The following is a 16,426-nucleotide window of genomic DNA, read 5'->3' as shown; positions in this document are numbered from 1 at the left end:
CTACTTTGGTCAGAACTATCAAAGTCTGTCAACCATCAGCATGAGAACACAACCTCAGTTGGTGCCATTTTTAATGATTAGAAATAATACATTGTAAAACAAAAAGTGAAAAAATTCCAGCGTGACACTTATAAACAAAGAACAAATAGAATGCAAAAAAGCTTCAGTTTTGCCTGATCTATAGTATTTATAATACAACAGATCATTAATCTGAGGTAATACCAGTAATAACTTTCTAGTCCTTCAAGGACTGCTCAAAAATGAAGAACAGTGACAGCACGCACGTTATGTGAAAAGCCAGACGTGACTGTTAAGCACATCCCTTGCCCTCTGCAGGTGGGGGTCAGGGGCTGTGAGTATAAAAATCGGAAAGAAGTCTACACAGTAGGAACTAGGGAGTCCTGCGTGGCACCCCATCAGCCCCTGGCAGTACCGGGGGTACAGCCCATGCTGTGAAAACCAGACATTGCAACAGAGAAAAAAGGCTTTGCTCCAGAATAGCCCTTAAGAAATTTAGAATACTGTTTGCATAAAATAGCCAAATAAGAGAGGAATTCCGAAGTCCAAATTTTGGCATGAGGTAAAACCATGTGCATTTATTTCATCTGCATTTTAGAATCAGTAAGCATCAAATTAAATATGTTGACTGTAATGAATTCAGTCATACAAGTGCAAGTCTTCAGCTAGAATGTATTTTATGGCAGTTTATTTAAAAAATGTACCAGTAAATCATAAAAGAGGGATCATGTCCATTTAACGTTTATTGAAGTATACAGGAGGTTTTCTTTAGAATCAAATATGAGCATGAATATATGGCCAAACGTAAAATCTATCAAATTCAGTGAAAATTTTCTGACTTTAAATAGTAGCTGTAAGAATGACCAATATATATTCTTTGTTACAACTGCCCTCACTCTACAAGTAAAAAAAAATAATAAACATTCAGTAAACATTCTTTCCTAAGGTAGTTTCCCTTATATAGCAGTGATTTATCCATTTCTTGTATACATAACTTTTTAAACATACCAATCAGTGGTTCTCACAATTGAAAAATAAAAGCACAAAAAAAGTTTACACTCTTGTACAGGTAAATAAAAGATCATCTTGAATTAAACTGTATATCCTTAAGGGCATAGTATAGTTTCAATTTCATTACCTATTACATAATTAGTTTCTTACATACAAATATTGACATATTTGGCTTGTGCTTCAAAGCCTTTGTGTCTAGAAAGTCCATGTCAATGCAGCTCATAACTTGAAATCGGTGGGCATATCTTTACTGCTGCTGGGTTTAACCTGTTCGTGCAGCAGAGTCTCCTCGGAGCCCGCGGCACCGCATTTCTCCGCGGAGTCCTCGGTGTCGGGATCCAATCCTTCGGGGCAGGGGAGTTTCAGAAGTTCTTCCCGCAGCTGGGCTGTGTGACGCTGAATGTGCAAAAAGAAGTCAGCATGAAGAGACCAGAGGCAAAACATTACTTCTCGTAGCATTAGGGAGCATAAGGCAAGAAAAGGGTTAATTACACCAGGTTTAAATGCACTATTTCAGTGACAGGGTGAACCTTCCCCTCCAGGTAAGGGCTGGCACCTTCCTTGTAGTGACAAAGCCATGAACAGGTGCTGCCACGGACAAATTAAAGGCAGCAAACAACTGCAGCCAATGAGTGCATCGACATAAACGCCACACACTTTGTCTTGCAGTTGAGTGATTATCTGTGTTCTGTGATCACAGCAGAAACTGGCCTGGACTAGGCTGGTCATACAGCCAGAGTGTAGATTTCTAAAGAGCTCATGGTCTTGATGAGATCTGTCACAAAGACAGACAGAGATCTGTTATACTGAGTGTAGGAACTAACTGGAGCTTCAGTCTGATGCCCAGTCCCACTGGAAGAACACAAGTCTACCAATAGAAAAAAGCAGCCTTTAATTGTTTTTTTTCTTTCTTTCTCCTCAGAGGGAAAAAAAAAGGAGGAAAAAAGGGGTCTGTTGTCTGTGCAGACACAAACTACACAAATGACAGTAATTGGCTGGGAAAGGAGAAAACATTTTGAAGTTGCAGCTGTTGATAAAAGTTTAACATGGGGTAAAACTAACAGTCACGCGCTGCAGTTTAGTAGCTCTGCGTGTTTATTCAAATAGCTCATTTTCCAGCAAGGAATCAACTGCAACACAACTTAATCACTGAACTCCACCCACCCTTAGAGAGAACAAAATAAACCTTCTGCATCTTACATAAGTATCTGCAGAAAAATAGGCAGGACAAGCACAACAGGAAAATCCAACTTGTGGAAAAATGACCGAGGAGATGAAGCACACATACACTTCATCTCCTGGCACTTGGGAAACTCAGGTGTGGTTCACAGGTTTGAAAAGTTACTGGGGTCTTCTATTATTGTTACTGAAAAACTCGTCTGCCAAGCAATTTCATTGCCGTTTGTCCTCTTGGGATTAAAGAACATAAACCAGAAGCAAGTCTCACCTTCAGAGCTGCGGCGTGATGGGACATAGTCCTGCCTACCCGTTTGTCACTGCTGTACTGCTGTATGTCTGCTATCCACTCCTCACACTGAGCCATGATCTCCACTCTTTTCAAGTAAAAATGTTTGTGGATGACCTGCAGGAAAACATTCCAAATGAAAGTACAGAGCACTCATTGTTTTCTAAGAACCTCATACTTTAACAATACGAAATCTGCAAGACTCCTCTGAGTCTGGATGTAAGGGGGGGGGTGGGGAGTGGAAAGAAAAATTGGTGTGAGGACAATGCAGCTTTGCACCAGGTTACAGATAAATTGTGGAATTTCTGTCCTTGGAGGTTTCCAAGATGAAACTGGAAAAAGCCCTGAGGAACTGGGCGGATTCAGCTGGTCCTGTTTGGAGGAGGAGGTTGGCCTGGGTGTCTCTCCCAGTCCGTACGAGTCTAGAATTGCTGTGCAGCTGCCTTTTCAGCACGTGTTACCTGTGTGAAGGGTTAAGTGACTGCCAGAAACAGCGTCACACCAGGGAAAAGAAACAGCGATAGCAGAACACTGCCAAGATGATCTTACTGTGCAGGCACTACATATGGATGTTTGTGCTTGCAGAGGGGCAGGGTTACACAGATACAATACTAAGGCTTCTCCTGTTGGCGTTGCAGTCCTATTTTACTAAAGAAGCCTGGGTACGAGTGTTTTAGTATATGGACCATGTTCTCCTGTCACTAACCCCTTGCTGCCTGAGCAGAAAGCAGATAAGCAAAAGCCAACAGTATGTGCATAGGAATGTAATGGGCTTCTGCTTAGACAAGGAGGGTCGTACCAGCTGCTCTGAAGAGGTACGACCACAGTTAGGTGCCCTCAGTTTGGGCAGGAACCAGTATTTGATGGCATCACAATTTAGTATGTCTGTACAGATTTGAGTTTAAAAAGGCTCAACCAACCAGCCCTCAGACAAAGTTGTGTAACTCTACTTAGTGCTGGCTTTGTCTTAAACGGTTTTCTAAAACTCTGCCTGGTGAAAGAAACAATAAAATCAAAGAAATTTTATTGAGCACAGAGAGTTCTTGGCAATATTGCAACATAATTGACAAAATCATCCTTCCCTCTAGAGGTTAGAGAATATAGCTATCTGTCTAAAGAAAAAATGCATATTGAAAGCATAATTGACTTCAATTCTGGATGCCTTCCTTATATCCACAATGGAGCTTGGAAGAACTCCCCATGACTGGCAGCTTAGGTCTCCAGAGCCTACATGTCATTTCTTAAGACACCGGAGGGAAGACAGCTTGGACTTACGAAGACAGAAGACGTTACAGCTGAAGGATGTATGTTCTTTCTTAGACCTAAGTTTTCAGGTCCCTTTGTGTTTGTTACTGAATGATCATCGTTGTTAAGGTTCCTTACACAGCCCTACAAAATCTCAGAGATCCTAAGCAGCAGCTTGTGTCTCAGAGAAGTGCTCAGGTGACCTATGCGAGACATGCTTTTTCATTTGGATGGGGCTGGAGACAGAATCTAGCATTCTTTCAAAATTCAGCTACTGCACCAGAGAAAAGCGTCATGCTTTCCAATGCAGAACTTCCACTGTTTGATAGGTAAAGAAAGACACACCACTGTGTGTAATGACGGGGAGTGTGCATTCAGAGAAGCAGGAAGGGCCTCCTCCTGTTGCATGAGTTGGTAAGGCACAGGGTAGGAGCCTGAGCTTAAACTGGTACGGTTGTTTTTAAGACAAAAGCAAGCACTGCCAGCCTCAAACACCTCCTCACAGAGGCAGGCTTCAAACTTGCCAGAATTTCAAAGAGACTTCATCGTTCTGTCCTAAAGACAAGGGGAACACCGGAAAAATGCATCTTGGGAATTGAGGAAAACTGCAGTTACCTAAACCAGAACCAACCAATGTGGATGCAAAGCTTGGCCAGTTCTCTTTCATGTAGCAAAACCCATCTGTTCACAGGTAACAGAAGGGAGTTTTAAATGTTCGGGCATCTCTGCAAACTGCTACCTACCGTTTCATGCTGCTTCTCATTTCTGTGTGCATGTGTGTCTTAGCTTAACTCAGCCCTAGCTACACATGGTATTTAGAAAGGTAGTAGTTGTATTGTTTTCAACATCTGCTTTTTAGTAACAATTTGCAACACCTAAGTCATCTGTTGGCAGGGAATGACTGGTTTTCCCTGGAACACCACCACTTGGACACATGGTATCAGCTGACCTTCCCGATGAGGGGCAGGCTGTCACCTTGCAACAGGCCTTTTTCGTACAAGTAGTAAAAAAGCTGAGCTGTGGAGCAAGCACAGTATTGCTGAGATCCTTTTGCAAGGTGCTGTGACAACAGACATTCATCTACCAAACACTGTGATACTGCATGTCCTTTATTTCTGGATAAGTGAAGAGAAAGACAGGAGCACTGCTGTCAGGGAGCCCACCCACCACCTTCTGGTACCTTCAATTAATTTAAACTTACTGTAACTTAAGAACTTTTTTGGCAGAAGTGAAATGGTTGCATTGAGCTAGGAAAAAAGCAGCTATTAGCAGAGGTTATCTGATGATGTGCCATGGTATTAGCTTTACCCTGGCCTTCAACTTATGAGTAAACTATTTAAGAGGTAATTTAGAAGCACCGCTGTGCTTTTCTTCATTAATTTAAGACACCAGAGTACACTGCACAGCCTTCTCCACCTGCACACGGATGAAATATTTAACTCCTGTCATGCAGGTGAAGTGTCTGTGATTTCTTATTCCACAAGATGCAGTAATTTTAATGGAAACAGGTTTCTGCATTCCAAAGGTGGCTCTTACGGGCAGCAAGAAGGGGATGGGAGACTACCCCTCTCACTCGGATGCCACACTTAGTGACGGGCATAGCGCTAAAGTCACGACGCTTCAGCAGGCAGCTGAAGGCACACGGGGTGCTACCAGGTGGTTCAGCAAGGCAGCTGATTTCAAAGGCACAGATTTCTAGTCCAGCACGGATGCTCTGTGGATCCTTCTGCTATTTATTTTAATGCATTTTCCCAATTTGCATCGCTTTGGTGTATCCAGAGTGCTGCCTAATACTTGCTTCAAACTCCTGTTTCTTGGAAAGCCGCTTCCTGTTAGCCATGCTAACACACAGCCAGTGCCCGCTCGCAGGGCGCATCAGTGGTTTGCCTGTGGAATGGAAAAGGTACCACCTGGCACAAAGAATGAACTGAGCTGTGTCAACCATGTTTTACTGAACCATGCACCAAGCCTCCCCACAGGTCAGTCCCAATTTGTGCACGTTCCCCTTTCCCAGAAGGGAACCCATGAAGTCAGGTGTATCTTCACTGACTTCAGCCTCTTGAGTCAGCTACCCCAGGGAATAAAGGAGAGGCTAAAATGGACATCTCCTGCGTGAGGTTTCCAAACATTCGCATTATTCTTCATGCACAAGCAAGATAAGTACTTAAGGAAACAAGTTATTTACTGTGTTTCACAAAACTTACCTCCTTAAAACATGGCGATGGGTTTCGGATTTGTTCAAGCATTGCCCACTTGACTGTTGCCTGTCGTATGTTTCCATCGTATTCTCGGGAGCTCTGGGTACCACTCGGGGTACCTCTTGATCGTTCATAACCCGGTTCATTAAAGTATGGTTCTGCTACCAGTATTAAGGACTGGACAGACACCAACACCTGTTGAGAGAAGAAACTAAATATTAAAATTGTGCCACCCACTTGTTTTTTACAAATATATGTAGTTCTGCTTCATATGTATGCAAAATGCTTCTATGGCAAAGTACTGTATCAACAGAGCACCGACTCAGTGGTAAGGAAAAGACAGTCTTCCCTCTTTCAGTTTTAGTATCAAGTACCTGTGGGACCAGATGCTTACGTACATACATACATGCTTACGGCATCAAAGGACGGACCCAAGTATTTCTAATGTGAGCCAATGCATTAAATAGATACAAATGGGCACTTGGGACTCGACATGCAGGTGTGCTGCATATTCATGGTTTGACAGCTTGCTATTTTTTCCAGTATTAGAATGCTTGTCCCTGTCAACTTGTTGCTGTATTTGATCACAATCAGGCTACATGCAACACATTGTTATGTAGGTAGAAAGACGTAATTGACTTTTTTTTTTTTAAATTTCAGATGAAGGGTAAGTTTTGGTTTGTTTTACACATTCAGGACCAAGATCAGCAAGAATATGAGGATTACAAGCCTGTAACAGAAACACAGTTCCAGAACTGTCAAGAATTCCAAAAAGGTCAGTTGAACACTTACATTTCCCCAAATATTGTAAACCTGGCGGTAAGTTACATGCCAAAGAGTGGCACTTGCAGCACCCAGCAGACTTAGGTGCAAGGCACCCACTTCAGTAGATTAATGATGCCAAGGCAGCCGTTTCTGGAAAGCGACTCTCCTCCCAGCCTAGATACAATGTAAAGCTTGGAGCCCATCGCCTAATTTAGCAGCCCAGTTTGTGAACTTGGATATGGAAGACAGCAGCTCTTCTTTCTCTTGGACTATGCTGAACGCACAGCTTTCATCAGATAAATACTGTGTCAGCGACACTTGGGTTCTTTCACAGCCAGGTAGTTGTGCTCAGTGAAGCGTGGCACTCTCCTGGAGGTCCCCCTCTAGCAGTGGCAGCACAAAGGGATCCCAGCCTGCCGTGCTCTGCGCTGCATCCTCACTCCATAGTCCCACTGCTGCGAGTTACCGGTTTGGCAAAGCTACAGCCCAAGAATCAGTCAAATGGTCCAGGTTCACCTCAGTCCCACCATCCCCTCACAGAAACACGCCCATATTCCTTTTGCTGCTGTGACACTTTGTGGTTGTGCAGCTGCTCTGTGCTTTACCCAGAGCACTGAAGGGCCATCTAGGGCAGTTAAGTCTTTAGCAGGGCACACAGCTGTACGGTGAGAGACATGAACTGGCATCCCTTGCCAGGCTGAGATGGAAAACTGAACAAGTTCTCCTGTCCCAGGCAGCTGCTCCAGCTGGGTGCTGGAATACATTTCCCCCATCCCCACCATGCATCCAACTAGACGTAGCCATGGCTATTTTGTATTACACATGAAATATGGATAAATGCATTAAACTATACAGAATGTGTTGCAAATCAGGTCCCAGCAAGACCACTCAGATACTAAAAATGCAGAATATTAATGCAAGTGTGCTAAGCCAAGGTCAGGTACTTCAGGTTAACCCCTCAGGCACCCAGAGTGTTTTGGTGGTATGTGGCCTTTAAGTATCTGGAAGTAGCCAGGTCTTGCTTTTTTGAGTTCTGTATTGTAGAGAGAGAGAGGGAGAGAGAGAGAAAGGGACATATGGGCTATGGTTGAGAAATTTCTATGCAGCATTGTATTTTCTTGACTTTAATAACCAGTTGTTACTGTGAATTATAATTGCAATGAATGAGAAACTCTAAACCGATCTTCCAGTTTCATATGGGTTATAAAAGTTAATTTCTGAAGTATTAGGGGTGGTCTGAACAATAGTTTAATCTTTAAGCCAGAAAAAACCATGTAGTGCTTAATTCTTTCCAAGCAATTTATTTAGTCCTACAGCTGTTTTCCATTTAAAAGGTACAAAGTGTTTTTCTTCCAGTACAAGGGAGGAACTTTTCCTAACAGCCTTCTTAGAGTTTTCAAAATTAAACCCTAAAAAAAAATAAATAATTGAAACTTCAATGCTGCATGATATTTCTATCCATCAAATCTAACATTTTCATCTAAGAAAAAGAACTTCAGTGAATATAAGACTTCATAATACTTGCACCTTTCTGTGCTGACTTTATACAGTCCAAAGTTTCAGTTCATCGCTTCAGAGGCTGGATCTTGGGAAAGTGACACTGTGAGAGGAGCCACAACTCCAAATCGTAATTGACCCGTGAAGGGAAAGGGAGTATTAACTACTCCAAGGATGGAAATTCCACAATCTCTCTTGGACACTTGTCCAAGTATTTGATCACCCTCATAGTGGGGGAAAAACGTTTCCTGATTTTTAATTAAAATTTCCCACATCCTGTCCTGTGTCAGTTGGTACTTGTCCCAGTGCTCTGCACCTTTAAGAGGTGTCTGGCTCCACCTTCTCATGTAGCCCATGTAGGTATCTATGACAGCAGCAAGGTCTCTTTGCCATTGGTTCAACCTCTTTGTCACCCCATCTCATTGATTTGGCTACAAGGTCTTGCTGCAGTCCCAGTAAGCCACATGTGCTACTGCCCCTTTGTGCAGAGCTGGTCACCTCACCAGAGAAGGCAAGCAGGGTAGGCAGGTGGTATTCGCTCCCAGTAGATCCACACCAGCTGTTCTCAATCACTTGTCTTTCATGTATTTGAAAAACAGCTTCCAGGAGGATTCACTCCACAATCTTCCCAAGGACTTATGTGTTGCTGACCAGCCTGCAGCTCCCCAGATCCTTCTTCTTGCCTGTCTTGAAGCTGGATGTGACAGCAGCCAGGAAACTCCCTTGATTATTCTGACCCTTTGAAGATAAGAGCTAGGAGCTTTGCAGTGACATTGTCTGGCTCCCTCAGCAGCCCTGGATGCGTGAGAGTTGGTTCCATGACCCCATGGGTTAAATCAGCTTGAATACTCTTTCCTCTCCTGTGGGTAATTCCTTATTCTCACAGATCTTCCTAGCGAGGGCTCGGGGGCACAGGACAGCTCAGGGGCACGGGGCACTCCCCTAAGGAGCGAGGCAGAGATGATCTTTGCCTTTGCTATGCCCTTGTCAGTACGTTCCCTGCCCCAGAGAACACCAGGAAAGCCCAAGGAAAATGTGGCCTTATGCTGCCCACAGAAGCCCTTCTTGTGCCTTTTTCTATCTCTTGCCATTTTCAACACCAGCTGAGCTTTGGTTTTCCTCATTCCCCTCCTCTGAATGCTTGGCCAACGTCTTTATTTCAAATAAGTCGCCCATCCCCAGCTTCCACCTTGTGTACACTTCGCTTCGGAGGGGGTGCCTTGTTTACCCACACTGGCCTTCTGCCACTCTTGCTGGGCTTATACAGACACACACAGTGGCTGGGTCTGCTCTTGAACTTTCATGAGAGTGGTCAACCAGCTCTCCAAGGCCAACTCCTCAACAAGCTGACATCTACTCTGACAAAGGCCAGGGCTGTAATTCTACTACATTGAAACAGAAACTGTACAGAAACCTTTAGGATTTGGAATAGAAAATGTACCTTGTGCTACCTAATAATCACTCCAAGGAAGGAATAAATTCAGAGAGCACCATAGGAAATGAGCCACTGCAAGCTTTATCTTTATTTAATGTACGTGCTTATTAGTGCATGTCTCTGACATAAAGCCCAAAATGGTAGGGACTGTTATGTCCTAGTAACGTCTGGTCTAATTTACCACTCCTTGCTTCTGAACATGGTATACCTCTGCTCTAACTCCCTCCAGCTTTATTCCTCTGTTCAGCTTACCTGTAAACTTTGGGGGAGTACCCGTACAGTTCGCAGTGGTATACTGCCCTTCCTTACCTCTCGCAACATGGAGCCTGTTTTGTCTTCTCCATAAATGACTTGTGAGAGAGATATTACATGAGTTCCAGGAGGTGGTGCTGTCTTTTTTGGGTTTTTTGGTTATGTTTGGGGTTTTTTCAAATATTTAGAAACATCCAAGCAAAGCCCAAGCAGTAGCTACATACATGAACAGCCACTCTTCAAGACAAGACCAGCAGAAATATTGGTTGGAAAGAACACCTTGAAGAACTTGTCTACTTTATAGTGTGTGTTTTCGAGCGTTCCAAGGATTAAGACTTACTTATGCTTGAGAAAATTGTGGTTTAAAAGCACTAGAGAAAGAACCCTTAGGACCCTGGCTGAAGAGAAAGAAGGAATGCTCACCTGCAAAAAACTGGATGTTTGTGGATTCCATTTCTCTTCTGGCCTCCCATGCCATGTGTTAAGGATGCTTAAGCACACCTGAAAAGGTGATGATGTTAGTACCACTGACAAATACCATGATGAAATTGCTCTGCTTGCACAGAACAGCACGGTAACAGAATTTACTTTATTTTTTTCTTTACAAACTTTTGTATAACTGCTTTCTAAAAGGCAAAATTGCTTCCTGTGAAACTAATTTGAAATAAAAGCAGATAAAAATAGTGCACATAAGCAAGAAGAGCACATTAATGAATTAATAAGACAAAGCAAATCACTTTTCTTCATGGAAAACCTATGTATTCCAGTGGCTCCAAAAATAAATGAATCACAATTACTATCCGATTTTTTACTCTCCTCTTTAAATGCTGTTGTAACACTTATTTTTGCAGTGTTTTAAGATAATCATTCAGCTGAAGGATATGAAAGATTGTTTCTGTCACACAGACTATCAAGGAATTAAAAACATTCCTTAACTTTTATGACTGATCTGGACTTTAGGGGAGTCTATTGAACCTTACCACAAAATGGAACAAAGAGAACACAAAGTGATAAAGCACACAGAAGACATTTAGAGGGGAGCACTGGCTGAGATCTAATGCCAGACAAATTAAAAGGCAGATGAAGTTTCCAGCATGAATTACATTCTCTGTCCATATTAAGAGAAAACCCCATGTCTGGTACTGGAAATGACCATTACAGCTTGTGAAAACAGGGAGCGTGGGGAACCCATGAGTGACAGTGGAATAAGGGAAAAACAATAAAATAGCCTGTGGGTCAAATGTCTGCACCCAAAATAAATAAATTAATATTGAAAAGCTGAAGGATTGCCCTAGTGCTACAGCCAAAGCTGTGTCCTGGGTCTGTGCTTCGGTGGAGCCCTCCACCCAGCCACCTCTATAGCTCTGTAGAGGATTTCATGTGTGATGATTTTTAATAGAACTTGTGTCTCCCTGATATGGACCTGACCTTTTGTTAGCCAGTTGGAGCATTTAGAATGAACCACAACATACCAAGGAGAAGGGGTGAGGGGTGTGGGTGGAGGGGTGTGGATGGAGCAGAAGGGGAAGGAGGGAGCTTGTTTAACTTTCCATATTTTTTCCAAAAGCTTTACAGTCCACATTTTAGTGTTAATTTTTCTTTTATAAAGAATACCAAGGTTAAGGAAAGTCTTTATCTCCACTCAAGAAAAAAACACTTTTGCATGGAAAAAGAGACAAGGCACTTGGCAAACACAATCAGCTGCAGCTGATATGAAGCGTACTTTGTCCGTGGAAAGGATCCTGGGTATTTCAGCTGGCCAAAATACATTTCTGCCTGGTTAATTTAGCAAAGAAGATGGAAAAGAACATTTTTCTAGGTCAAAATTACTTGCTTTTTGGTCTGATCCAGCTCATAAGAGGCTTTAAAATAAAGATCTCCAAGACTACTCAGAAAGGTGACCATTCCCATTTGAAAGTGTTAAATCACTCCTGATTTCAGTTGGAAGACCAGTTTTAACCAAACAGGTTCCTGCAGGATGTTAAGGGTGGGCAATCATTGGATTGCAAAAGGAAAACTGTCACCTGTTCCATTCCCTGTTCACCTGTACACCAGAGAACATCTGACCTACCTTGCCATCGTTGTAGAGGTTTGGATTAAATCTCACGCTGTGGCCTCCAGTTGTTTCCAGATTCACAAGTGGAGGGGAATTGGGATAGTCTTGTGGGAAATAGACATCAAATTCAAAGCAACCATTTGCGTAGGGGGTGTCTGCAGGGCCAGTGATGAGAACCTGCCACATTGTGGAAAAAAAAGAGACAACAGTTTTCAAAAACCCCTTCCATTGGTCACACAGCTGAGATTTTTGGTAAGGTGTATGAAGCATTTTATCTCCACACCCTCCTTAGCAGACGATACTGCTGGACATCAGAATCACGTGCAGGCTGTCAGTCTGTCTGTTCCGATACTCTGGGTAACCAAAAGCCTCTGCCAATGGCTGTTTCTCCAGACCACAATTGGAAAGCAAACCAGGAGGAGCTAAACCTCGACCCCCATGGGATGCTGCTAATGGAATTTTTCTTCAAAAGTCAGGTCCAGAGCTCGGCAGTGAACTTCTCCTACTGGTTTTAACTGCCTTACCCGGCCGTATGCAAAGCCACGCTTTGCCCCTCGTGGAGTAACAGTGAAACTTCTCCCTTCCCAACAGCTGAAGAACAGTGAACCCCGTGCTGCAAAGTCTGCTTGGCTAACAGCACTCCTGGGGTAGATGGACTCTCTGTCCCCAGCCAAGTTACCGAGAAGCCAGGATAAGCCTCAAAAATACTACCGCTGACATTCAAGTTTGGCCAGCAATTAAAGCACACATGAAATCCTTCTGGGTTTTCTGAAGACTTAAGGCACCTTTCTCCAACATTTATAGGCCAAGGCAAAAGAGGGAAATAAAAATAACGTTGCTTCATTACCTTCATAATGTCAAGCCGCTCCTCATCACAACGCACGAAGACGCTGGACGAGGAGGAGAGAGGCAGTGAGGTTGAAAGTGTCACAGCTTCTTGAGCAAGACGTCGGGCTCTGGCAGCACTGTTGGCGTCACTTGCATTTTTTACCTGAGACATGTAGTGGTAATTCACTTTAAAAACCAATTTCCCGTCATCATCTTCAGAAACCATTTCAAATGTATCTAGAAGAGAAGAAAATGTTAATGCATCAGGAACACAGTTAATAATGGATTAGTCTTGGATAAAGATTCTGAGTGCCAAAACCAGGAGAGTAAGTCGCATAAAACTCCCTATATTTTATCAGTTAACAGCGCTCACAGATATAAAGCATTAACAAGTCCTGGTTTGAATCAATTTCTGCTGCAAATTTACAAGCTTTCATAGGCCACTTCTCAGCTGCACACCATTTCCCATCTGGAAAGCTACCAGCCACTCCAGACCAGGAACACAATGATATTTATGACTACGTAATAATGCTAATAAAGGAATCGGTGTGAAGCAGAATGCTAACAGTATTTATTCATGTGATGGCTGCAATGTTATTAAAGAATCATAACAAATTACAGTGAAGCTGGTTTTCTTTAATAACTTACCACACAAAGTCCGCAGCCCGGCTGCCAGGGTGAAAAGCTACCACTACAAACTTCCCTACCTCCTACTCCTGGCACACGCCCCACAAACATTTGTGAGGAAAACCCCTTACAAACAGAACAGCAAAGAAATGCTGCAACTCAAAAGCTACTCATGGAACATGCTTTTGCAGCCATTTTACAGCTCTTTTTGGATGAAACCAAAATAAGCTCCGATTCCAATCACACCTTCCATGTGCAACATGCTGCACTCCATAGGAAGACACAATGAAGTTTACTACAGTTTCATTAAAGAACCGCCCTCCCCCCCCCCCCATTTTTATCTGATTTCTATTCCATTTAAAAATAAAAGCTACATTACCAAACATATAAACAGACTCATACACGAGCCTTAAAAAAACCAACAACATTGAAATGTTAGTAGATAACTTGAGGACTGAAGGACTCACAAATCATTACTGGAATGAAAACATGAACACCATCCTTGAATTCCTCTGGTCCCTTGAATAATCTAGTATATGTTTAAATAATTTCTTACTAGCACAAGGAGTGCATTAGTTGGGAACCTGAAAATGCAGATGATTTTCCATATGTGCAAAGTATCAGCAGTCACATATGCAAAGATGCTGGCAACTTTCTAGGATAATTAGGGGTTCAGCTCAGCAGACTGCCCGTTTCTTCTGCGTATGCTTCTGAAGACACAGTCACACTTCTCAACCTACCGAACTGGAGTTTCTTCATGACAGCCACATACTTCTCTTCAAGGGACCGTAACACAGACAAAGGCTTGGGCTTCACAGCGGCCTTTCTGGAGTATTCAGCCATCTTCTTCTCTGTTACATAGAGCGTAATGATTACTTGTAGTTAACCATGTCATTTGGAGACAAATCCAGCAAGAACTTGGAGATGATTTATCTTGAAACAACATTTAATGGTGACATTCCTTGCAGAAAGTCTGAAAACCAGGCATCACTCACAAACATACACACCTGCTATGCTATGCATTTCATTATCTGAACAGCTCACAGTAAACAACAGCTGTTAGCTCTGAACTACTTCATGGCTACTCCTGCTACATATATTCTTCTGTTGTTGCTTCTACATTTTTTAAAATTTTAAACAGGACGTACAACATAGGCACATGTGGGTGGACATCCACACCTGTGTTCTTGACACAATTCCAAAAACCAGGAGCTGATTATATGTGCCTTTTTAAAATCCATTCCCCTGGTTAAGCTAATGCTTACTCTTTAGATTGGTTCAGTAGTCAACCAGACAGTCCTTTGAATGCCTGCAAGTTCAATCCATGATTTAGGTTTTTGTTCTGCATTCATCTGGTTAAGAGTTAATCTAAGTCATAAGATATAGTTTTAACAGCAAAGGCTTTACCTAAGGTCACGTGTGTTGTTACTGCCAAGAAAATAAGAACAGGCTACTACATAATCATGCTGACAGCCATGAGAGATACTCTAACTTACTGGGACTGTTGTTTCCTGATTGAAACAGTTCAGACGACCACAAGGTGCCTTTGAAAACGTGGTCCGTGGTTGGGGGGCAGGAGGGAAGTATTTTTTTCTTGCTTTTAAGCTAATTTATAAAGTTACCTGTTATTTAACGTACTGCAAAGAAACACTATACAGTATTTAGAAAAGTATTTCTATTTTACCCTGGTTTGCTTGGCGCAAACTGGTGGTAGCGGCATAAACGATCTCCGCAGTCTTCTGGATGTCCGGTACCAGAAGCGTCAGTCCCTCTGGTTCTTGATCAGAACTATCTGGTTTTACTCCTGCTTTGGCTTTGTCTTTTTTAGACCTGTTTGGGGTTTTTTGGCAAAGAACAGGATATAGCATGAGGAAATGTTTTTCAACCAGTATTAGAAAAGCTTATAAAATCAGTGTAATACAGATCAGGGCACGAATGTGCACTTCATCCACCCATGTGGATCCTGGTACGCAATCAAGTCCTAAATAGGTAATACAGAACTCTTTCCTAACTCACCATACACAAGCAATTCCTTAAAAGGCTCCAATGGTAAAACACAAGAAAACCTCTAACCAAAATTCACAGCTTGCCCATGAACTACCATCTAGGCAGCACGAGAGAGGGGGTCAAAAGTGAAGTTTGTTTCTCTCTGCAGTTCCTTCAGGGCTGTAGAAGATTTTACCTTTTATTTCAATAAAGTTTAGCGTAACAATTTCTCAAGTCTCACAAATATCAGAGGCACCCGTATTGTATTTGATGTTTATAATCAACGTATCGCAAAGTAACATCTCAAACACATGAATTTTTATAATGAAATAATTTGAAAATACAGTATATACTAACACTGTTGTTTGATGGAAGCTCGTTGCCTAATAATTTAAGAGCCAGCATAAATTTAACACCATTATCCTGCAAGACTTACTAGACTTTAATACTATCAGCCCCCAAAATAGTTTTACTGAAATTTCTGTAAAGTTTTTTTGTTTAATTGCACTTGTTCATTTTAAGCTCCAAACAAGTTCAACAACTTGTAGCTCTTTGCTGCTTGCACACCAAGCAGCAGCACAGGAGCCTAGCTACACAAGAAAAAACAGCAATTTAATGCTCTGACATCCCAAACATATTTTGGCAACTACCAAATACTTTTTGTATTTTAATCTAGACTGAAATCACACATAAACAATGAGTCTCTAAACTGTTCAGAGATCATTACAACAATACTGAAAGTCTTTGTACTGTAACCTAATCAAACAAGAGTATCCCTACAGTGCATTAATAACCACATTCATTACTGCAGCAGGGTATTATTCTCCCTGTTCCAGATTTAATCCAGAAGGACGTTAGCCCATTGTTCACTTCATGCAGTACGGAGCTTTCGGGTGCTCAGAGTTAGGAGGAAAGCACCAGAGCCAAACGGTGTCGTTCGGCATTTGAGGAACAGTTTAAAACAAAGAAGCAGCAGCTCCCTTTCCCATTCACTTCACCAAATCCTCATCACCTCCTTCTTCCCTGTAGAAATTTAAGCCAGT

At 42.4% G+C, this 16,426-nt stretch overlaps 1 protein-coding gene across 1 annotated transcript in view; it reads right to left on the bottom strand.

Annotated features, from left to right (window-relative positions):
• Positions 1-743: 743 nt before the first annotated feature.
• BIRC6 (baculoviral IAP repeat containing 6) overlaps positions 744-16,426 on the bottom strand; it is a gene marked incomplete at its 5' end in the record, with an annotated part of 179,163 nt that continues 163,480 nt past the window's right edge. Inside the window, 8 exons of the mRNA XM_084262246.1 lie at positions 744-1,425; positions 2,477-2,611; positions 5,944-6,132; positions 10,310-10,387; positions 11,958-12,119; positions 12,790-13,007; positions 14,138-14,248; positions 15,082-15,227. Of these exons, the coding sequence (XP_084118372.1) occupies positions 1,249-1,425; positions 2,477-2,611; positions 5,944-6,132; positions 10,310-10,387; positions 11,958-12,119; positions 12,790-13,007; positions 14,138-14,248; positions 15,082-15,227 (1,216 nt within the window). The 3' untranslated portion in view covers positions 744-1,248. The remainder of the gene's footprint in view (positions 1,426-2,476; positions 2,612-5,943; positions 6,133-10,309; positions 10,388-11,957; positions 12,120-12,789; positions 13,008-14,137; positions 14,249-15,081; positions 15,228-16,426) is intronic.

Source organism: Gallinula chloropus (genome assembly GCF_964237585.1).
Source record: "Gallinula chloropus genome assembly, chromosome: 3".
NCBI classification, from domain to species: Eukaryota; Metazoa; Chordata; class Aves; order Gruiformes; family Rallidae; genus Gallinula; species Gallinula chloropus.
This window is presented reverse-complemented; position numbering and strand designations above follow the sequence as displayed.